This window comes from Ranitomeya imitator, chromosome 5 (assembly GCF_032444005.1).
Source record: "Ranitomeya imitator isolate aRanImi1 chromosome 5, aRanImi1.pri, whole genome shotgun sequence".
NCBI lineage: Eukaryota > Metazoa > Chordata > Amphibia > Anura > Dendrobatidae > Ranitomeya > Ranitomeya imitator.
This window is the reverse complement of record NC_091286.1, coordinates 610,831,225-610,848,558: the sequence shown is the minus strand read 5'-3', so window position 1 is coordinate 610,848,558 and position 17,334 is coordinate 610,831,225. Positions and strand designations below refer to the sequence as shown.

General features: G+C 44.6%; 1 protein-coding gene across 2 annotated transcripts in view; it reads left to right on the top strand.

The window, feature by feature from the left end:
• LOC138638605 (ribonuclease H1-like) overlaps positions 1-14,317 on the top strand; it is a 49,524-nt gene extending 35,207 nt beyond the window's left edge. For both annotated transcript variants that reach the window (XM_069728046.1, XM_069728047.1), the window contains exons 5-9: positions 9,557-9,656; positions 12,644-12,698; positions 13,625-13,709; positions 13,804-13,928; positions 14,038-14,317. In XM_069728046.1, the coding sequence (XP_069584147.1) occupies positions 9,557-9,656; positions 12,644-12,698; positions 13,625-13,709; positions 13,804-13,928; positions 14,038-14,139 (467 nt within the window). In that variant the 3' untranslated portion in view covers positions 14,140-14,317. The remainder of the gene's footprint in view (positions 1-9,556; positions 9,657-12,643; positions 12,699-13,624; positions 13,710-13,803; positions 13,929-14,037) is intronic.
• The last annotated feature ends 3,017 nt before the right edge of the window (positions 14,318-17,334 follow it).

Here is a 17,334-nt window from a genome sequence, read left to right as displayed (position 1 = left end):
GTGACTTCTGCTTCCATACTTAACCCCTTCCCGACCTTTCACGCAATGTATGCGTCATGAAAACCCGTGCCATTCCGACCTGTGACGCAGCATATGCGTCATGGCCGGATTGGGCTCCTGCAGGCCAGGTGAAAGGGTTAACTCCAATTTCACCCGATCTGCAGGGACAGGAGGAGTTGTACTTTAGCCCGGGGGGGTGGCTTCACCCCCCCGTGGCTACGATCGCTCTGATTGGCTGTTGAAAGTGAAACTGCCAATCAGAGCGATTTGTAATATTTCACCTAAAAAACTGGTGAAATATTACAATCCAGCCATGGCCGATGCTGCAATATCATCGGCCATGGCTGGAAAAACTAATGTGCCCCCACCCCAACCCACCGATCGCCCCCCAACCCTCCGATCTGTGGTCCGCTCCCCTCCGTCCTGTGCTCCGCTCCCCCATCCTCCTGTCCGCACCCCCCGTGCTCCAATCCCACCCCCCTGCAGTCCGATCCACCCCCCCCGTGCTCCAATCCAATCCCTCTTCTTTCCTGGGCGCCTGCCGAATATGCCGGCCGTCAGATTCGTTTCAAGTGCATTTTGATCACTGCGATAAAACCTCACAGTGATCAAAATGAAAAAAAAATACTAAATGACCCCCCCCCCCCCCCCACCTTTGTCACACCCATAGGTAGGGACAATAATAAAATAAAGAAATTTTTTTTTCTTCCACTAAGGTTGGGATTAGGGCTAGGGCTAGGGTTTCGGTATGTGCACACGTATTCTGGTCCTCTGCGGATTTTTCCGCAGCGAATTTGATAAATACGCAGTGCTAAACCGCTGCAGATTTATCGCGGATTTACCGCGGTTTTTCTGCGCATTTCACTGCGGTTTTACAACTGCGGTTTACTATTGGAGCAGTTGTAAAACCGCTGCGGAATCCGCAGAAAGAAGTGACATGCTGCGGAATGTAAACCCCTGCGTTTCCGTGCAGTTTTTCTGCAGCATGTATACAGCGATTTTTGTTTCCCATAGGTTTACATTGAACTGTAAACCGCAGCATTTTCCGCAGCGTGTGCACATACCTTTAGAATTAGGCTGTGTGCACACGGTGCGGATTTGGCTGCGGATCCGCAGCGGATTGGCCGCTGCGGATTCGTAGCAGTTTTCCATCAGGTTTACAGTACCATGTAAACCTATGGAAAACCAAATCCGATGTGCCCATGGTGCAGAAAATACAGCGCGGAAACGCTGCGTTGTATTTTCCGTAGCATGTCAATTCTTTATGCGGATTCCGCAGCGTTTTACACCTGTTCCTCAATAGGAATCCGCAGGTGAAATCCGCACAAAAAACACTGGAAATCCGCGGTAAATCCACAGGTAAAACGCAGTGCCTTTTACCCGCGGATTTTTAAAAAATGGTGCAGAGAAATCTCACACGAATCCGCAACGTGGGCACATAGCCTTAGGGTTAGGGTTGGAATTAGGGTTGTGGTTAGGGTTGTGATTAGGGTTATGGCTACAGTTGGGATTAGGGTTAGGGGTGTGTTGGGGTTAGTGTTGGAGGTAGAATTGAGGGGTTTCCACTGTTTAGGTACATCAGGGGTCTCCAAACGCAACATGGCGCCACCATTGATTCCAGCCAATCTTGTATTCAAAAAATCAAATGGTGCTCCCTCACTTCTGAGCTCCGACGTGTGCCCAAACATTGGTTTACCCCCACATATGGGGTACCAGCATACTCAGGATAAACTGCTCAACAATTATTGGGGTCCAATTTCTCCTGTTACCCTTGTGAAAATAACAAATTGCTTGCTAAAACATCATTTTTGAGGAAAGAAAAATGATTTTTTATTTTCACGGCTCTGCGTTGTAAACGTCTGTGAAGCACTTGGGGGTTCAAAGTGCTCACCACATCCATTTAAAAAGCCAAATGGCGTGCCTTCCCTTCCGAGCCCTGCCGTGCGCCAAAACAGTGGTTTACCCCCACATATGGGGTATCAGCGTACTCAGGACAAACTGGACAACAACATTTGGCGTCCAATTTCTCCTATTACCCTTGGCAAAATAGGAAATTCCAGGCTAAAAAATAATTTTTGAGGAAAGAAAAATTATTTTTTATTTTCATGTCTCTGCGTTATAAACTTCTGTGAAGCACCTGGGGGTTCAAAGTGCTCAATATGCATCTAGATAAGTTCCTTGGGGGGTCTAGTTTCCAAAATGGGGTCACTTGTGGGGGAGCTCCAATTTTTAGGCACACGGGGGCTCTCCAAACGTGACATGGTGTCCGCTAAAGAGTGGAGCCAATTTTTCATTCAAAAAGTCAAATGGCGCTCCTTCCCTTCCAAGCCCTGCCGTGCGCCCAAACAGTGGTTTACCCCCACATATGAGGTATCAGCGTACTCAGGACAAATTGGACAACTTTCGTGGTTCTGTTTCTCCTTTTACCATTGGGAAAATAAAAAAATTGTTGCTAAAAGATAATTTTTGTGACTAAAAATTTAAATGTTCATTTTTTCCTTCCATGTTGCTTCTGCTGCTGTGAAGCACCTGAAGGGTTAATAAACTTCTTGAATGTGGTTTTGAGTACCTTGAGGGGTGCAGTTTTTAGAATGGTGTCACTTTTGGGTATTTTCAGCCATATAGACCCCTCAAACTGACTTCAAATGTGAGGTGGTCCCTAAAAAAAATGGTTTTGTAAATTTCGTTGTAAAAATGACAAATCGCTGGTCAAATTTTAACCCTTATAACTTCCTAACAAAAAAAAATTTTGTTTCCAAAATTGTGCTGATGTAAAGTAAACATGTGGGAAATGTTATTTATTAACTATTTTGTGTCACATATCTCTCTGGTTTAACAGAATAAAAATTCAAAATGTGAAAATTGCGAAATTTTCAAAATTTTTCGCCAAATTTCCGTTTTTATCACAAATAAACGCAGAATTTATTGACCTAAATTTACCACTAACATGAAGCCCAATATGTCACGAAAAAACAATCTCAGAACCGCTAGGATCCGTTGAAGCGTTCCTGAGTTATTACCTCATAAAGGGACACTGGTCAGAATTGCAAAAAACGGCAAGGTCTTTAAGGTCAAAATAGGCTGGGTCATGAAGGGGTTAAAGGTACCTGGGAGATGGCAGCCGGATCCTTGAGACCGGCAGTGGCTGCGACATGTACGGCCAGGTCCCTAATGGTCTGGCTGCAACAGTTGGAATCCCAGCTTAAAGAAGGCGCTTCCAGAAGTTCAATTCTAAGTGCGCTTCCAGTGATTCAGGATGCTGCGGCTTTCCTGTCGGACGCGTCGGTGGATTCGGTCAGAATGGCGGCCAGAGCAGCAGGATTCTCCAACGCAGCTCGTAGAGCCTTATGGTTGAAGTGTTGGTCGGGGGATATTCAGTCAAGATCCAAGTTATGCGCTATCCCATGTAAAGGGGAATATCTCTTTGGGCCAACCTTGGATGAGCTGCTTGAAAAGGCTGGGGATGATAAGAAGAAATTCCCTAATCTGTCATCAGCCTCTTACCGGCGTCCATTCAACAGAAGGAGATTTGGTCGTGGAAGAAAGCGCGCATCCTCACCCTCTAGAGATAATTTTAGATGGGAGGATAGACGCAGGAGAGGTACGGGTTACATGTTTCGCCGTTCCTCAAAAGAACGTAAGAAACCAGACCAATGACTAGCAATCCCTGTGGGAGGGAGATTGTCAGCCTTCTCTTCCGCATGGACTAACATCACAAATAGTGACTGGGTCCGAGGTATTATATCGGTTGGTCTGAAACTGGAATTTATTCACTGGCCTCGGGATAAATTTATGCTAACCCCCTTACGTTCCTCCACTATTGAGCAGATGGCTTTAGAGGCAGAGGTCATGAAATTATGCCTTTAAAAATGTGCTGATTGAGGTCCCGGAGTCAGAGAGAGGAAGAGGATTCTACTCTCCTCTTTTTCTGATTCAAAAACCAGACAAGTCATTTAGGACTATTATTAATCTTAAATCCCTTAATGAATACCTGGTTAATACCACATTTAAAATGGAGTCAATCAGCTCTGCAATAAAGATGTTGTTTAACCCCTTAATGACCGCCAATACGTCTTTTAACTGACCTGAGATATAAGAGAATAGCCTCCCCATACAGATGACAATCCAGCAGCTGTCGGCTGTACACTATAGCTGACAACTTGCTGTACCAGTCACGATCAGTATTTGCACCATCTAAATCTGTTTAACCCCTTAGATGCTGCTGTCAATAGTGACTACATCATTATAAATGGTTAACAGTGTGTGGGGGCTTCTTCTTTGTCACAATTGGTGCCCTCAGATCATGATTTTGTTGTCCTGATGTTTGCCATGGCAATTCATGACCAGATAGCTGCCTTAGAGTCTGAAGGCTGTAGTAATCTGTTTAGAAGTTAGCAACATTTAGGTGGTAAAAATACACATTTTCATTTCTGTCATACCACTTTGCATTAATTCCTGTAAAGCACCTGAAGGGTTAATAAACTACCTGACAGCAGTTTTCAATATGATTAGGGGTGCTGTTTTTAAAATGGTATCACGTTTGCGGGTTTCCCAATATATGAGACCCCTAAAGTCACTTCAAACATGGATAAGTCCCTAAAAAAATAAATTTTGTAAATTTCTTTGAAAAAGTGAAAAATTGCTGCTACATTTTTAAACCTCCTAAAATGCTAACAAAATAAAATAACATTTTACAAATGGTGCTGATGTAAAGCAGACATGTGGGAAATGTTATTTATTAATGGTTTGCTGTTGTATGACCATCTGGATTAAAGGGATAATCATTCAAATTTAGAAAATTGCTAATTTTTTAACATTTTTCTCAAATTTTTGATATTTTTTATAAATAAACACAAACAATGTTGAACAAAATTTACCATTATAACATAGTAACATAGTAACATAGTTAGTAAGGCCGAAAAAAGACATTTGTCCATCCAGTTCAGCCTATATTCCATCATATAGTATCATAAAGTATAATGTGTCACGAAAAAACAATCTCAAAATCACTGGGATTTTTTGAAGTGTTGCAGCGTTATTACCACATAAAGTGACACTGGTCAGATTTAAAAAATTTGGCTCGGTCACTAAGGGGTTAAACACTGCTTCATGGTAGTTGTGGACTTAAAGGATGCATACTATCCTGTTCCTATCCATGGAAACTTCCAGAGGTTTCTACGTGTGGCGGGGTCTATGGGAGGTATTGTTCGCCATTTTCAATTTAGAGCCCTTCCCTTCAGCCTCTCAGCATCTCCCCGGGTATTTACTAAAGTAGTTGCGGAGGTCATGGCACACTTACGTGAATCCGATATCCTCATTATCCCCTATCTGGATGATTTCCTGATAGTTGGAAACTCAGCAGACCATTGCCTTGCTCAGGTAAAAACAGCTATATCTAAACTAGAACATCTGGGCTGGATCATAAATTATGAAAAATCCCGATTACGACCCCTAAAAACCCAGAGATTCCTAGGGCTGCTGTTAAATTCCGAGTCCCAACAATGCTGTCTTCCACCTGATAAACTATTTCATATCCAACAACAGGTGTTAAAAGCAATTAATAAACCAACCATGACCCTTAGACAGGCTATGTCTTGGTTAGGTTCCCTAACTTCCTGTATTCCCGCCGTCCGTTGGGCCCAGTTCCACTCCAGGCCTTTACAGTTTGACGTACTGCGTTATGATAGAGCCTTACAGGGTTCCTTGCAGGGTCAGATGACATTGAGTCCAGTGGTTCTTGCATCTCTTAGATGGTGGCTAGAGGAAGACAATCTGTCAGCAGGAGTTCCCTGGGTGACACCGGTGACTCGGGTAATCACAACGGACGCCAGCCCCACGGGGTGGGGGGCACACATGGGTGACGTTGTAGTTCAGGGTCTATGGGACCCCCAAATATCAGCCTCTTCCAATCAGAAGGAGTTGATGGCAATTGAATTCTCAATTAAGGAACTCCTCGTATATCTACAGGGTCACCATGTCAAAATCCTCTCCGACAACCAGGTGGCAGTGGCCTACGTGAATCACCAAGGTGGAATACGCTCCGAGTCCCTGATGGAAATAGCGGATCGCCTGCTCCAGATAGCAGAAAACCATTTTCTATCTTTAACAGCAGTACATATAAAAGGGAAGGAGAATATAAGAGCAGACTTTCTAAGTCGAAACACCTTAAGACAAGGAGAATGGTCTCTGAACACACAAATCTTCAACCAGATTGTCCGCATGTGGGGTCATCCAGAGGTGGACTTATTTGCCACCAAGGACAACAGAAAAACAAAAAAATTCTGTTCCTTGAATCCCAGGGAATATCCGCTGGCAGTGGATGCCTTCCTGATCAGATGGGATTTCCGGTTGGCATATGCGTTCCCCCCGCTAAACCTATTGCCTCTGGTGGTCAGAAAGATAAGGGAGGATCAAGCGAGAATCATACTGATCGCTCCGTTCTGGCCCAGAAGGGCTTGGTTTTCCTGGCTCAGGACCATGTCTGTGAAAGACCCCTGGGTACTTCCGGATATTCCGGACCTACTTCATCAAGGTCCGATCAACCATCCACAAGTGAAGGGTCTCCATTTGACGGCATGGTTTTTGAGAGGTCACTGTTAAAAAACAGGGGTTTTTCTCCAAATCTAATTGATACCCTTATGAAGAGTAGGAAAAACATAACAACTAAGATCTACTCTAGAACTTGGAGGAAGTTTCTGGCCTCTTCAAATTTTAATATTGAAGAGGGTATACCAATCAACCAGATTCTAGAATTCCTGCAGAGAGGGCTAGAGCTAAATCTATCCACAAGTACGCTAAAAGTACAAGTCTCAGCCCTAGGGGCCCTATTTTCTTGTAACATTGCTGGTAATTATTGGGTATCAAGGTTCATCAAAGCATCTAGTAGATCCAGACCTATACACAGGAATAGGTCAATGCCTTGGGATCTCAACCTAGTCCTTTCAGCCTTGACTAAAGAACCGTTTGAGCCATTACATTCAGCCTCACATAAATTACTATCCCTCAAAACAGCATTTTTGGTGGCAATTACATCTGCTCGTAGGGTAGGAGACATACAGGCTCTTTCTAGGCTTTCCCCTTATACAGAGTTTCTACAGGACAGAGTAGTCCTCAGACCGGATCCAGCTTATTTACCAAAGGTAGCCTCAGATTTTCACAGATCTCAGGAGATAGTTCTACCATCATTTCTCCCTAATCCCTCTAATCCTAAAGAGGAGCTACTCCATACATTAGATGTTAGGAGATGTCTATTAGAATATATCTCAGTCACTGATGCTTGGAAGAGAGAGGATGCGTTGTTTCTATCCTTCCAAGGTTCCAGGAAAGGACTTAGAGTGTCAAAGTACACGTTAGCGAAGTGATTAGGGAGGCTATCTCTCTGGCTTATACTGCAGGTGGAAGTCCAGTTCCGCAGAATCTGAGGGCACATTCCACCCGGGCCATGGCTACATCCTGGGTGGAAAGATCTGGAGTTTCGATCGACCAGATATGTAAGGCAGCTACGTGGTCGTCCCCTTCCACCTTTCTCAAGCACTATAGGTTGGACTTGGGGTTCTCTTCTGACCTCACCTTCGGGTTAAGGGTGCTACAGGCTATAGTCCCTCCCTAAGGTAGTTTTACATCTCTGTAATTCTCTCGTAGTGCTGTCATGGGAGTCCGAATAAAGCATTAAGCTACTTACTGGTAGCGGCATTTTTCGGAGGCCCATGACAGCACCCTTAGTTCCCTCCCTATTCACGTGGGGGTTGCACTTCCTATAGTATAATTAATGAGATAGATAGATCTCACGTGTGGTATCTAGTTCGATATAATGGATTGTTTTTGTATATAATGTATATTTGTGTGCCACTAACCGCGGTAGTCCTCTCAGGCTCTGAAATACAACTGATGCATGGGGAGAGGTGCCACCCTTTTGTATCTGTAGGTTTCCTGTTCCTGAAGGGCGGATCCCCTCTCTCGTAGTGCTGTCATGGGCCTCCGAAAAATGCCGCTACCAGTAAGTAGCTTAATGCTTTCTTAGCATTTTAGGCGTTATATGTAGCAGCAATTTTTCATTTTTTCAAGGAAATTTACAAAATTTATTTTTTTATGGACCTATCATGTTTGAAGTGACTTTAGGGGTCCCATATATTGGGAAACCCACAAACATGATACCATTTTAAAAACGGCACCCTTAGACATATTGAAAACTGCTGTCAGGTAGTTTATTAACCCTTCAGGTGCTTTACAGGAATTAATGCAAAGTGACATGACAGAAATGAAAATGTGTTTTTTCACCACCTAAATGACGGTAACTTCTGAACAGGTTGCAACAGCCGTCAGACTCTAAGGCCGCTGGTCGTGAATTGCCATGGCATATATCAGGACCACAAAATCATGATCTGAGGGCACCAGTTTGGATAAAGAGGAAATCCCCACAGTCTGTTAACCATTTATAATGATGCAGTCACTATTGACAGCAGCATCTAAGGGGTTAACCAGATTTGGGAGGTGCAAACACTGATCTTGGCTGATACGGCAAGTTGTCAGCTATAGTGTACAACCAACAGATGCTGGATTGTCACCTGTATGGGGAGGCTATTCTCTTATATCTCTGGTCAGTTAAAAGACGTATTGGCTGTCATTAAGGGGTTAATGGGAGGAAGGCTTCTATAACTTTACTGTTCAGCATAAGTTGCTGGTTTATCAAGTACATTATTACATCCTCCTTTTTACTATGATTTTAGAGGTCTTTTTTTTTTTTTTCCCCTCGTTTTTTTAGTTAGACCAGATCTGGCCTCTCTAGGCTGAAGACCTCCAGGATTCTTGGTTGCTTGGAATTGTTCTGTTCTCCACTGTTCGTTCCCAATCCCAGGAGATAATCAAACATACAGATTTTCCCCTTTTTTTTTTTTTTTAACAAGTTAAAAGTTTAAAGTCGAGTTTGTTATAACCTGTTAAATTATTTTTTAGGGAGCCAGGTGTCTCCAGTGAGGTTCCAGGTACTTTTTTCATCTGAGCTCCAGATCTATATAGATGGTCGCAGTAGTAGAGACTCTTCAATCAAAACATTGACTCTCTTCCTTAAGCACTACCCATTAGACTAGGTTATTCTTTGGATCTTTACTTCTTGTGTAAGATCTTACAAGGGATGTTCCCTTCCTATCAGAGTATCTTCCATTGTTATCCTTTCATGGCTGATGGGGAAAAAATTATTACTCATCCATAATCTCGATTTTCCAGAATCCAGTGACTGTACCTCTACTCGCTCACCTCCTCCCTCCTGCATCTAGTTGAGGTTTCTGTCTAATGGTGGTACATTTGGACAGCTCCTACTTGGAAACCACTGAAGGAGGAAGTGGGACTTATTATTTATTTTGTTTTTGGCTTCCTGTCCAGAGAGAGGGTGGATACATCACTCATTGGTGTTCTCCCGGGTTTTTTTTTTTTTTTTTTACTTTTATAGGTCCTTGGAACACTTAATACAATTTCTAGAAAACCGTTTTGTCCTAATAGCTTGACACTAATCACCTTACTGATATTCAGTGTATAATTGTCATTCTATTTCCTATTCCAGGAGATTCCACAGTTGTGTACACCGATGGTTGTTGCTCCTGTAATGGAAGATTAAAAGCACGAGCTGGGATTGGCGTTTATTGGGGTCCAAACCATCCATTGTAAGTAAAGTTAGAATTTCTCATGTACTTGGGGGTCTGACTGCTGGGATCCTCAGATTTTGTGAACCAGTCTCTGCAAAGTCTAACCTTTGATCAGAACCACAGAACACCTTACGGTCCAATACACTCATACAAATATAATATATACGTATTTACTGTATATAATGACTGGCCCGGTGCTTTGTGAGGGAAAAAAAGAGTGAATACCACTCAATAAAGAAACCAACCAAAACCACCTAAAACATTGGATAGCTAAGAAAGACGGGAAATAATCTATAAAAAAATATATCTTTATTAGACCATAGTGGCAAAAGTAGTACAAAAAAGACAATGTGCGCCTGTCAGGTCAAAAAACACAAGAATAAATCAGTTATATATTAAAAAAAAGAATGTTAAAAATGGCAGACCCTAATAAAATAAAATTACCAACTATAAATGATTTAAAAAATGATGAATAAATACATAAAAAATCATCCAAAATTCCTCTGATTTAAAAAGCAAATAATATAACCTAAAGAAATGTGTCCAAATGAATAGGGGGGGGAACGGCCCCAAGTGCAAACAATTAAGGTACCGTCACACTCAGCGACGCTGCAGCGATACAGACAACGATCCGACCTAAACTAGATCGCTGGAGCGTCGCTGTTTAGGTCGCTGTAGAGACGTCAAACACAGCAGCTCCAGAACGATGCAGGAGCGATCCAGTGACATAACGGCGACTCACTTATCGTTCTCGCTCCATGTAAAACATTGCTGGCGTCGTTGCTTTTGATGTCAAACATGACGATGCACGCCGATCTAGCCACAAAATAAAGTTCTGGACTTCTAGCTCCGACCAGCGATATAACAGGGGGATCCAGATCGCTGCTGCGTGTCAAACACAACGAGATCGCTATCAAGGACGCTGCAATGTCACAGATTGTTGTCGTTCTCGTTGCAAAGTTGCTGAGTGTGACGGTACCTTTAGTGTGCAAAAAATATAATAAAAAAACAAGATTCATTGCCGTGCTTAAAGTGCATAGTGCAATAATTGTGACCAAGTTGGCAAGAGAAGACACATAACGGATGTGATCAAATTAAGTGCAATATATGCCAGGTAATCTAAAGACATACAATACCACACATAAAGTGCCCAGTGCAAAAAAATCAAGAGGAGTGAGAAATAAGGGTAATGTACCTTCTTAGGGCCGCCAAGTCCCGATATTGCGCACACCCTGACTCGTTTCGGAAAGATTCCTTCGTCAGGGGGTGACTAGAAGCTGCAGTTGTCAGATTGCCTCTGCTACACACAAGCGATGATTCGATCGCCTGTGTGTAGCAGAAATGCTCACTTGCTTTGAGCGCCAACCACTGGGCAGCGCTCATAGCAATCCAGTGGTGACAACCATAGAGCTGTGTTGGAGACCTCTGGTTGTCATGCCAACCCATCGGTGACCCGTGATCATGTGACAGGGTCACCGATAGGCGGGATTTCCGGCGCGCTTCCTAGAGAGACTGACAGCGGCAATTAGCCTTTGTCCGGCTGAGTAGGTACAATTTTAACTATTCGTTTTAAAATTGCAATAACTTTTTTTTTTTTTTTTTCGAAAAGCCGTAGAGGGCTGAAATTTCGTGACATCTCTGCAGTTTTGGTCCAGAATCTATTGGCCAAATTTCAATAAAATATATATGAAGGTACAATTGTACCTCTGCAGCCTGTTAACGTTGTAAAATTATGTAGCCTGACTAAGGTTAACAAGCTAACAGCCGTGGGTGGATCGTGATTCCACTCGCAGCTGTTAGAGGCACATGTCAGCTGTTCAAAACAGTGGACATATGCTGGAAAATATGTGGGCTTGCCCACCTCAAAAGGGGAGACACGACATGTACAGCTCATGTCGTGAAGGGGTTAAAAATAGTTTCCTAATATTTTGAATATTTTTTTCATATCTTAAAGGCAACCTGTCACCCCCAAAATCGAAGGTGAGCTAAGCCCACCGGCATCAGGGGCTCATCTACAGCATTCTGTAATGCTGTAGATAAGCCCCCGATGTATCCTGAAAGATGAGAAAAAGAGGTTGGATTATACTCCCCCGGGGCGGTCCGGTCCGATGGGCGTCGCGGTCCGGGGCCTCCCATCTGAAAGCAGAATCCCCTAAAAACCATGGAAGTTTTTTTTTTTTTTTTTTCTTTCACCCATTCATCCCACTTGGATTACTTTTCACGTATTGCAGTACATGGTAACTTGAATGGTGCAATTCAAAACTACAACTAGTCCCACAAAAACAACTCATGTCCGTAATTGGACTGACTGGTCCATATCAATAAAATACTGTCAATTTTCAAAATACTCCTAGATAAACCTATAATTCACTTTAAGAAAAAAAAAAAAAAAATGCAATGACTAATATTGATACAAAATAACAACTATTTTGTACAACATTGTATAGCAAATGCCACAAAAAACACCCTATTACACCCAAAAAGAAGGCAGTGGGGTCACATAAAGGGCACAATGATGGGAAAAGATGCCCAAGACAAATGCATGTAGCCTCATAGTATTTTAAATTATTTTTATTATGAGTATATATGAGCAAGCAAAAAATACATAATTAAAAAGAAAAATCCTATACAATGATGAACCATAATGCAAGTAAGTGACAACATAGAAATAATATATGGTATGCTCGTTCTGCAAAAAAAACAAGTCCTCATACTTTTTTGTCAGTGGAAAAATAATGCTTTTGGTTATCGCTTTTGTAAGAACTTCAGGAAATAACAAGTGCAAAAAATACTCAAAAACCTGTTCCTCTAAATGGGTAATGGCGTATGGGTGGGTGCCACACTTTGGTTTCAGCACAGTCATGTACTTCAGCAAAATAGCTGTCCATCAGGTACTTCCCCAGCAGAAACCGTAGATCATGTGGTGTTTTTTTTCCTATAAGAGTCACTTATACAAGTCCATTTGTGTGTAACCTCTTAATCAAATTCTGATGTTCTGTCAACAGGAATGTGGCAGAAAGACTTGAAGGAAGGCAGACTAATCAGCGAGCTGAAATACAGGTACTTAAAGCAATGCAATAAATCCTACAGTGAATTTCTGCATCTTAAATCACATTTCTGGGTCTGTAAATCTTTATGCTGCTCGGGTTAAAGCTAGTCAGAAAGCACCTTTCCCAATATCTTGCATACTAAATTGGCCACATCATGGTGAAATGGCTAAAGATCTGAATTAAAAAGCACAGAGCTTCATCTGTGGTATGATTAGTCAACGTCATGCAGAGGTAAAAAGAAAAGACCTCCAGAGAATGTCAAAACCGGCTTTCTTTGTGTGATTATGGTAAGACTCCTGTCTAAGGTCACACTAGGATTTAGCTGCCAGCTATTATTGTGTAGGGTGAGGAGAGCAAGGCTGTGTATTATTACAATTGCTGCTGTACATCAATGCCAGTCATCAAGGAATACTGTCCTTGTACCTGGGACAGTTGCAGAGCACTCTATGACCGCTGTTCACACACAACAGCTCTCCTCTCACAGCACTGTCACATTGTGAGATGAGAGCTGTAGAGTGTGATCAGCGCTTGATTTATAAACTGATACACTGATTTATAAAAGCAGATCTTAGGGTCAACATACTGATGGAATACACATGAAAATTGGATAATTTTTCATGTACTTGTCTGAATATGGCCTAAAGCTGTATTTACCTGCAGATTACCACTATGACTGCAGGTAAACGTTTTTATTTTTTTGCTTTGCTGCCAGATTTCCTTTAATCAGAGTGTCTGCAGTGGTATATGGCATGATTGGTAGCAGTGTGAGCATCGATGTTATACATGTATCAGTAGAGCAGATGGAAAAGCCTATAATCCTATACAGGTTGTACCTGGTAGTATACATTGTTCTTTACTACTGATGGGGAAATTTTATACGGCAGTCGTTGCATTGTGGATAGAAGTATAATACCGCACTTCCCTCTTTATTTTCAGGCCGCTTGTAAAGCATTAGAACAAGCCAAAAGTCAGAATATCACCAAACTCGTCCTATACACAGACAGTATGCACACAATAAATGGTAATGCTGGTGCGCTCTACAGACTTGGTGTTCTCCTCTCTCTGCCCCAATGTATAAAGTATGAGTGCTTCCTTCATATATGTGCTTTTATTAGGTATCACTAAGTGGATCCATTCCTGGAAGCTGAATGATTGGAAGATGAGCACGGGGAAAGAGGTGATAAATAGGAGAGACTTTGAAAAGCTAGACGGGCTCACGCAGGGGTTGGATGTGAAATGGGTGAGTATGACTCTGATAAACACTACACACAGTAGCCTGTTGACTTTCCATCTTGAGCCTCAGATGCTCCCACATGTAATTTCTGTGTCTCTTTATAATGTCGCTTCAGATGCACGTTCCCGGCCACGCTGGATTTGGAGGAAATGAAGAAGCTGATAAACTGGCCAGAGAAGGAGCGCTGAAGCCCGCACTAGACACCGGTGACTTGTAAAGATAGGGACACCATGGATGAACATTTAGCACTGAGGCCTCATCTAGTCATCTACAATGTGTGTGGATGTGAGGCCACACCATTGCTGCTGATGGGAAAAAATGCACAGGTTTTATTTTGCACTTTTTTTTTTTCTTTTTAATAAAGTTTTTCCTGGTAACGCCAGGAACAAAATGGCTTCAAAGACTCTTTTTCATGGATACTGGATTATCAGGTCTTCTGTTTTCTGATTTAGTAATTTTACTACAAAGCTCAATTTATTTAATTTCTTTTCCCACAGAAACTTTTCCAGTAGAGGTTGACATTAAGACTGGGATAAAACTTAAATCTGTTCTTGTCATGACTTTCTTACCGATTGGCTCTTAAGGCGGCCATATGTATCGTATAGCTTTTGATCGAACACTCTTTTGGCCACCCTCTCTCTTCCCACCCCACCATACATTTGTCTGCTCAGTTCGGAGCCTGTATGTGGTATGTATGGAGAGTGGGGTAAGTGGCAGCCAGACAACTCTGCCAATGGCTCATCTCCTGGGAAAACAGAAGGATCCGACATTTATGTTAAAAATGTCCAATGCTTCTCGGGAAACAGAATAAACATTTAGGTCCGTGCAGCTAAAAACCTGACTCAGTCATTCAACTTTAGTCTAATATAATGTTTCTCCTTCGCCACAATGGGGGACACAGGGCCGTGGGTGAATGCTGCTGCCACTAGGAGGCTGACACTAAGTGAATACAAAAAAGATAGCTCCTCCTCTGCAGTGTACACCACCCACTGGCTCTAGAGAAAACCAGTTCAAGCTTAGTGTGCGTAGGAGGCACACGGGGTCTACTATTCAGACCATACTTTTTTTATTTTTATTTTTTTTCATTTTTACATTTTTATTTTTATTTTTTTCTACAAGGAAGGGGCGACGAACCATTTCAAGGGGCCGATCTCCCCCCAATCAACAACAGGCGAACACAGGAAGTGTCACCTTCCCGTATCCTCTCCTGCAGCGCAAGTCACGCCTGACCTGTCCTAGGGGTTGCGGTTCACTTCAGGGCACCGGTCTCCCAGTAACAGACGGGAACATGGTGTCTCCTCCATGTACCTCCTTCTGAGCCGGACACAGCCCTTTTCTTTATCGCCTCTCATTGGGGGACACAGGAACCATGGATGTATGCTGCTGCCACTAGGAGGCTGACACTATGCAAATAAAAAAGTTAGCTCCTCCTCTGCAGTGTACACCCCACCGACTGGCATTAAACTCTTCAGTTTTAGCTTAGTGTCAGTAGGAGGTGGACACGGGTCTTTCATTAGACCCTTATCTACCTCAATGTGCGTCGTTTTTCTTTCAGGTTTCCGGATGGGATACAGGGTGAACAGTCACACCTGTAGTCCCACATTATGGACTATGAGTACGGCGTGTACTGCCACCCCGTATCCTCATAGATCCCTCTCCAGGACCAAGAGCCTAGCACACAAGCGTGCTCAGAAGTCCGGTCCTGGCTCCGTCCCCCACCCACTCACCCACCAGAGCCTGTCGGTCGGAGGAGACGAGGACGTCCGTCACCGCCTACACGGACGTCTAATACCTTCCACTTTTTTTAAAGTTAGTACCGACGGCGTGGGAAGTTAGGTGAGTATTTGTGCTCCCTATCAGTCGCTACTCCTCCTAGGGGGCTCTGTGGATTCCCTACGTTTCCTGCGCAGCTTTCCTTCTGAGCAGCGCGGCGCCTTTCTGGCAGCCGCACCGCTATTTCTGCGGCCACACTTCTCAACCTGCGGCCGCACCTTTTTCTGCAGACCCACCGCAGCACTGGGCGACACTTAGGCCCCATTGCTTCCCTATCTTTGTGGTGGTCTTGATGACCGACTGCGCTGTCTCCCACCGCGGCCGCGTTTTTACAGGCAGTCGCACTGCCTCACCTGCGGCCGCATCCTTTTAATCTTTGCGGCGCGGCCCCCTTCAGGCAGCCGCACCGTTTTCCCCGGCGGCCGTACCTTGGGAGGTGACGCACGGCCGCGGTCCTCTCCAGCGGCCGCCGGCTTCTAATACAGGCCCCGGCTCTTCCCGGGGCCTACTTCCGGCGCCGGCATCGGCGCTCCCCCTTTCCTGCGGCGGCTGCCGCGCCTATCAGCCGAGCGGCGCCGGCACTGTTTTTTGCGCCGCACCGCCGATTACCACCTTTTCTGCGGTCACCGGCTTCTAATTTAGGCCCCGGCTTTCCCCGGGGCCTACTTCCAGTGACGCGCTCCGCCCACTTCCGGTATCATCGGGCGGGCTTTTTCCCGCCCGACAAACTCTGCCCTGCATTCCCCACCCACCGGCGCCATCTCGGCTGGCTCCGCCCCTTCCTCCACGCCGCTGCTGGATGCTCAGGGCACGAGTTTTCTTCATCGTGCCACGCACCTGCGCCGGGGGAACTTCGCAGAGCGCTCTTTCTGGGAACACAGCACGCCATCTGCACTGGGGATCCACAGCATCTTCCTCCTGCAGCTCCTGGTATCCGGGGTTTTTCGTCTGCCGTGAGTAGCTCTGCACTGCAGACTGACACCCTCCTCTGCCCCACTGTCCCCTAACCTGCTGGCATTTTCTTCAGGGACCTCTTCAAAATGTCTAACTCTAAAGGGGGCCGCTCTCGTCCTCCGACTTCTTCATCTTCTGCCTTAGTCACGTACTTTGCATGTTCGTCCTGTAACAGCAAACTTCCCTCAGGTCAGTCCTCCCCGCTGTGTCAGTCCTGCAGCAACCCGATTGTTCCCACCGCCCAGGATCCCCCGGCTGTTCCGCCCGAGAGTGATTCCCCCCAGGCTGGGCCGCCTCTCTGTCACAATCGGTGGCCGATTTTAACACGGGTAACTCAAACCCTAGTGTTTGCGCTGGATCGGTTACCCCTGCAGTGGCCAGCGGGTCGCAGGAACCGCCGCCCGAGCCCTCCTTGATAAGCCACAAAAGGTCCAGACAGGCACGTCGGTCTGAGTCCTCTTCGCGCTCCATCTCGCCGCTTGGCCCTCCCCCGCGGTTGGTGTCCCACCGATCCTCCTCCCCTGAGTCAGGCGAGGCATTATCTGATGCGCCTTCGGAGGATATTTCGGAGCTGGATCCTAACCAAATCGCCACCATGAGTGAGACAGTACAGAACCTCATTGGGGCAATAAACCAAACCAAGCTTCCAGCAATGCCGTTGCCATCCGCCGGACCGTTTGGCTCA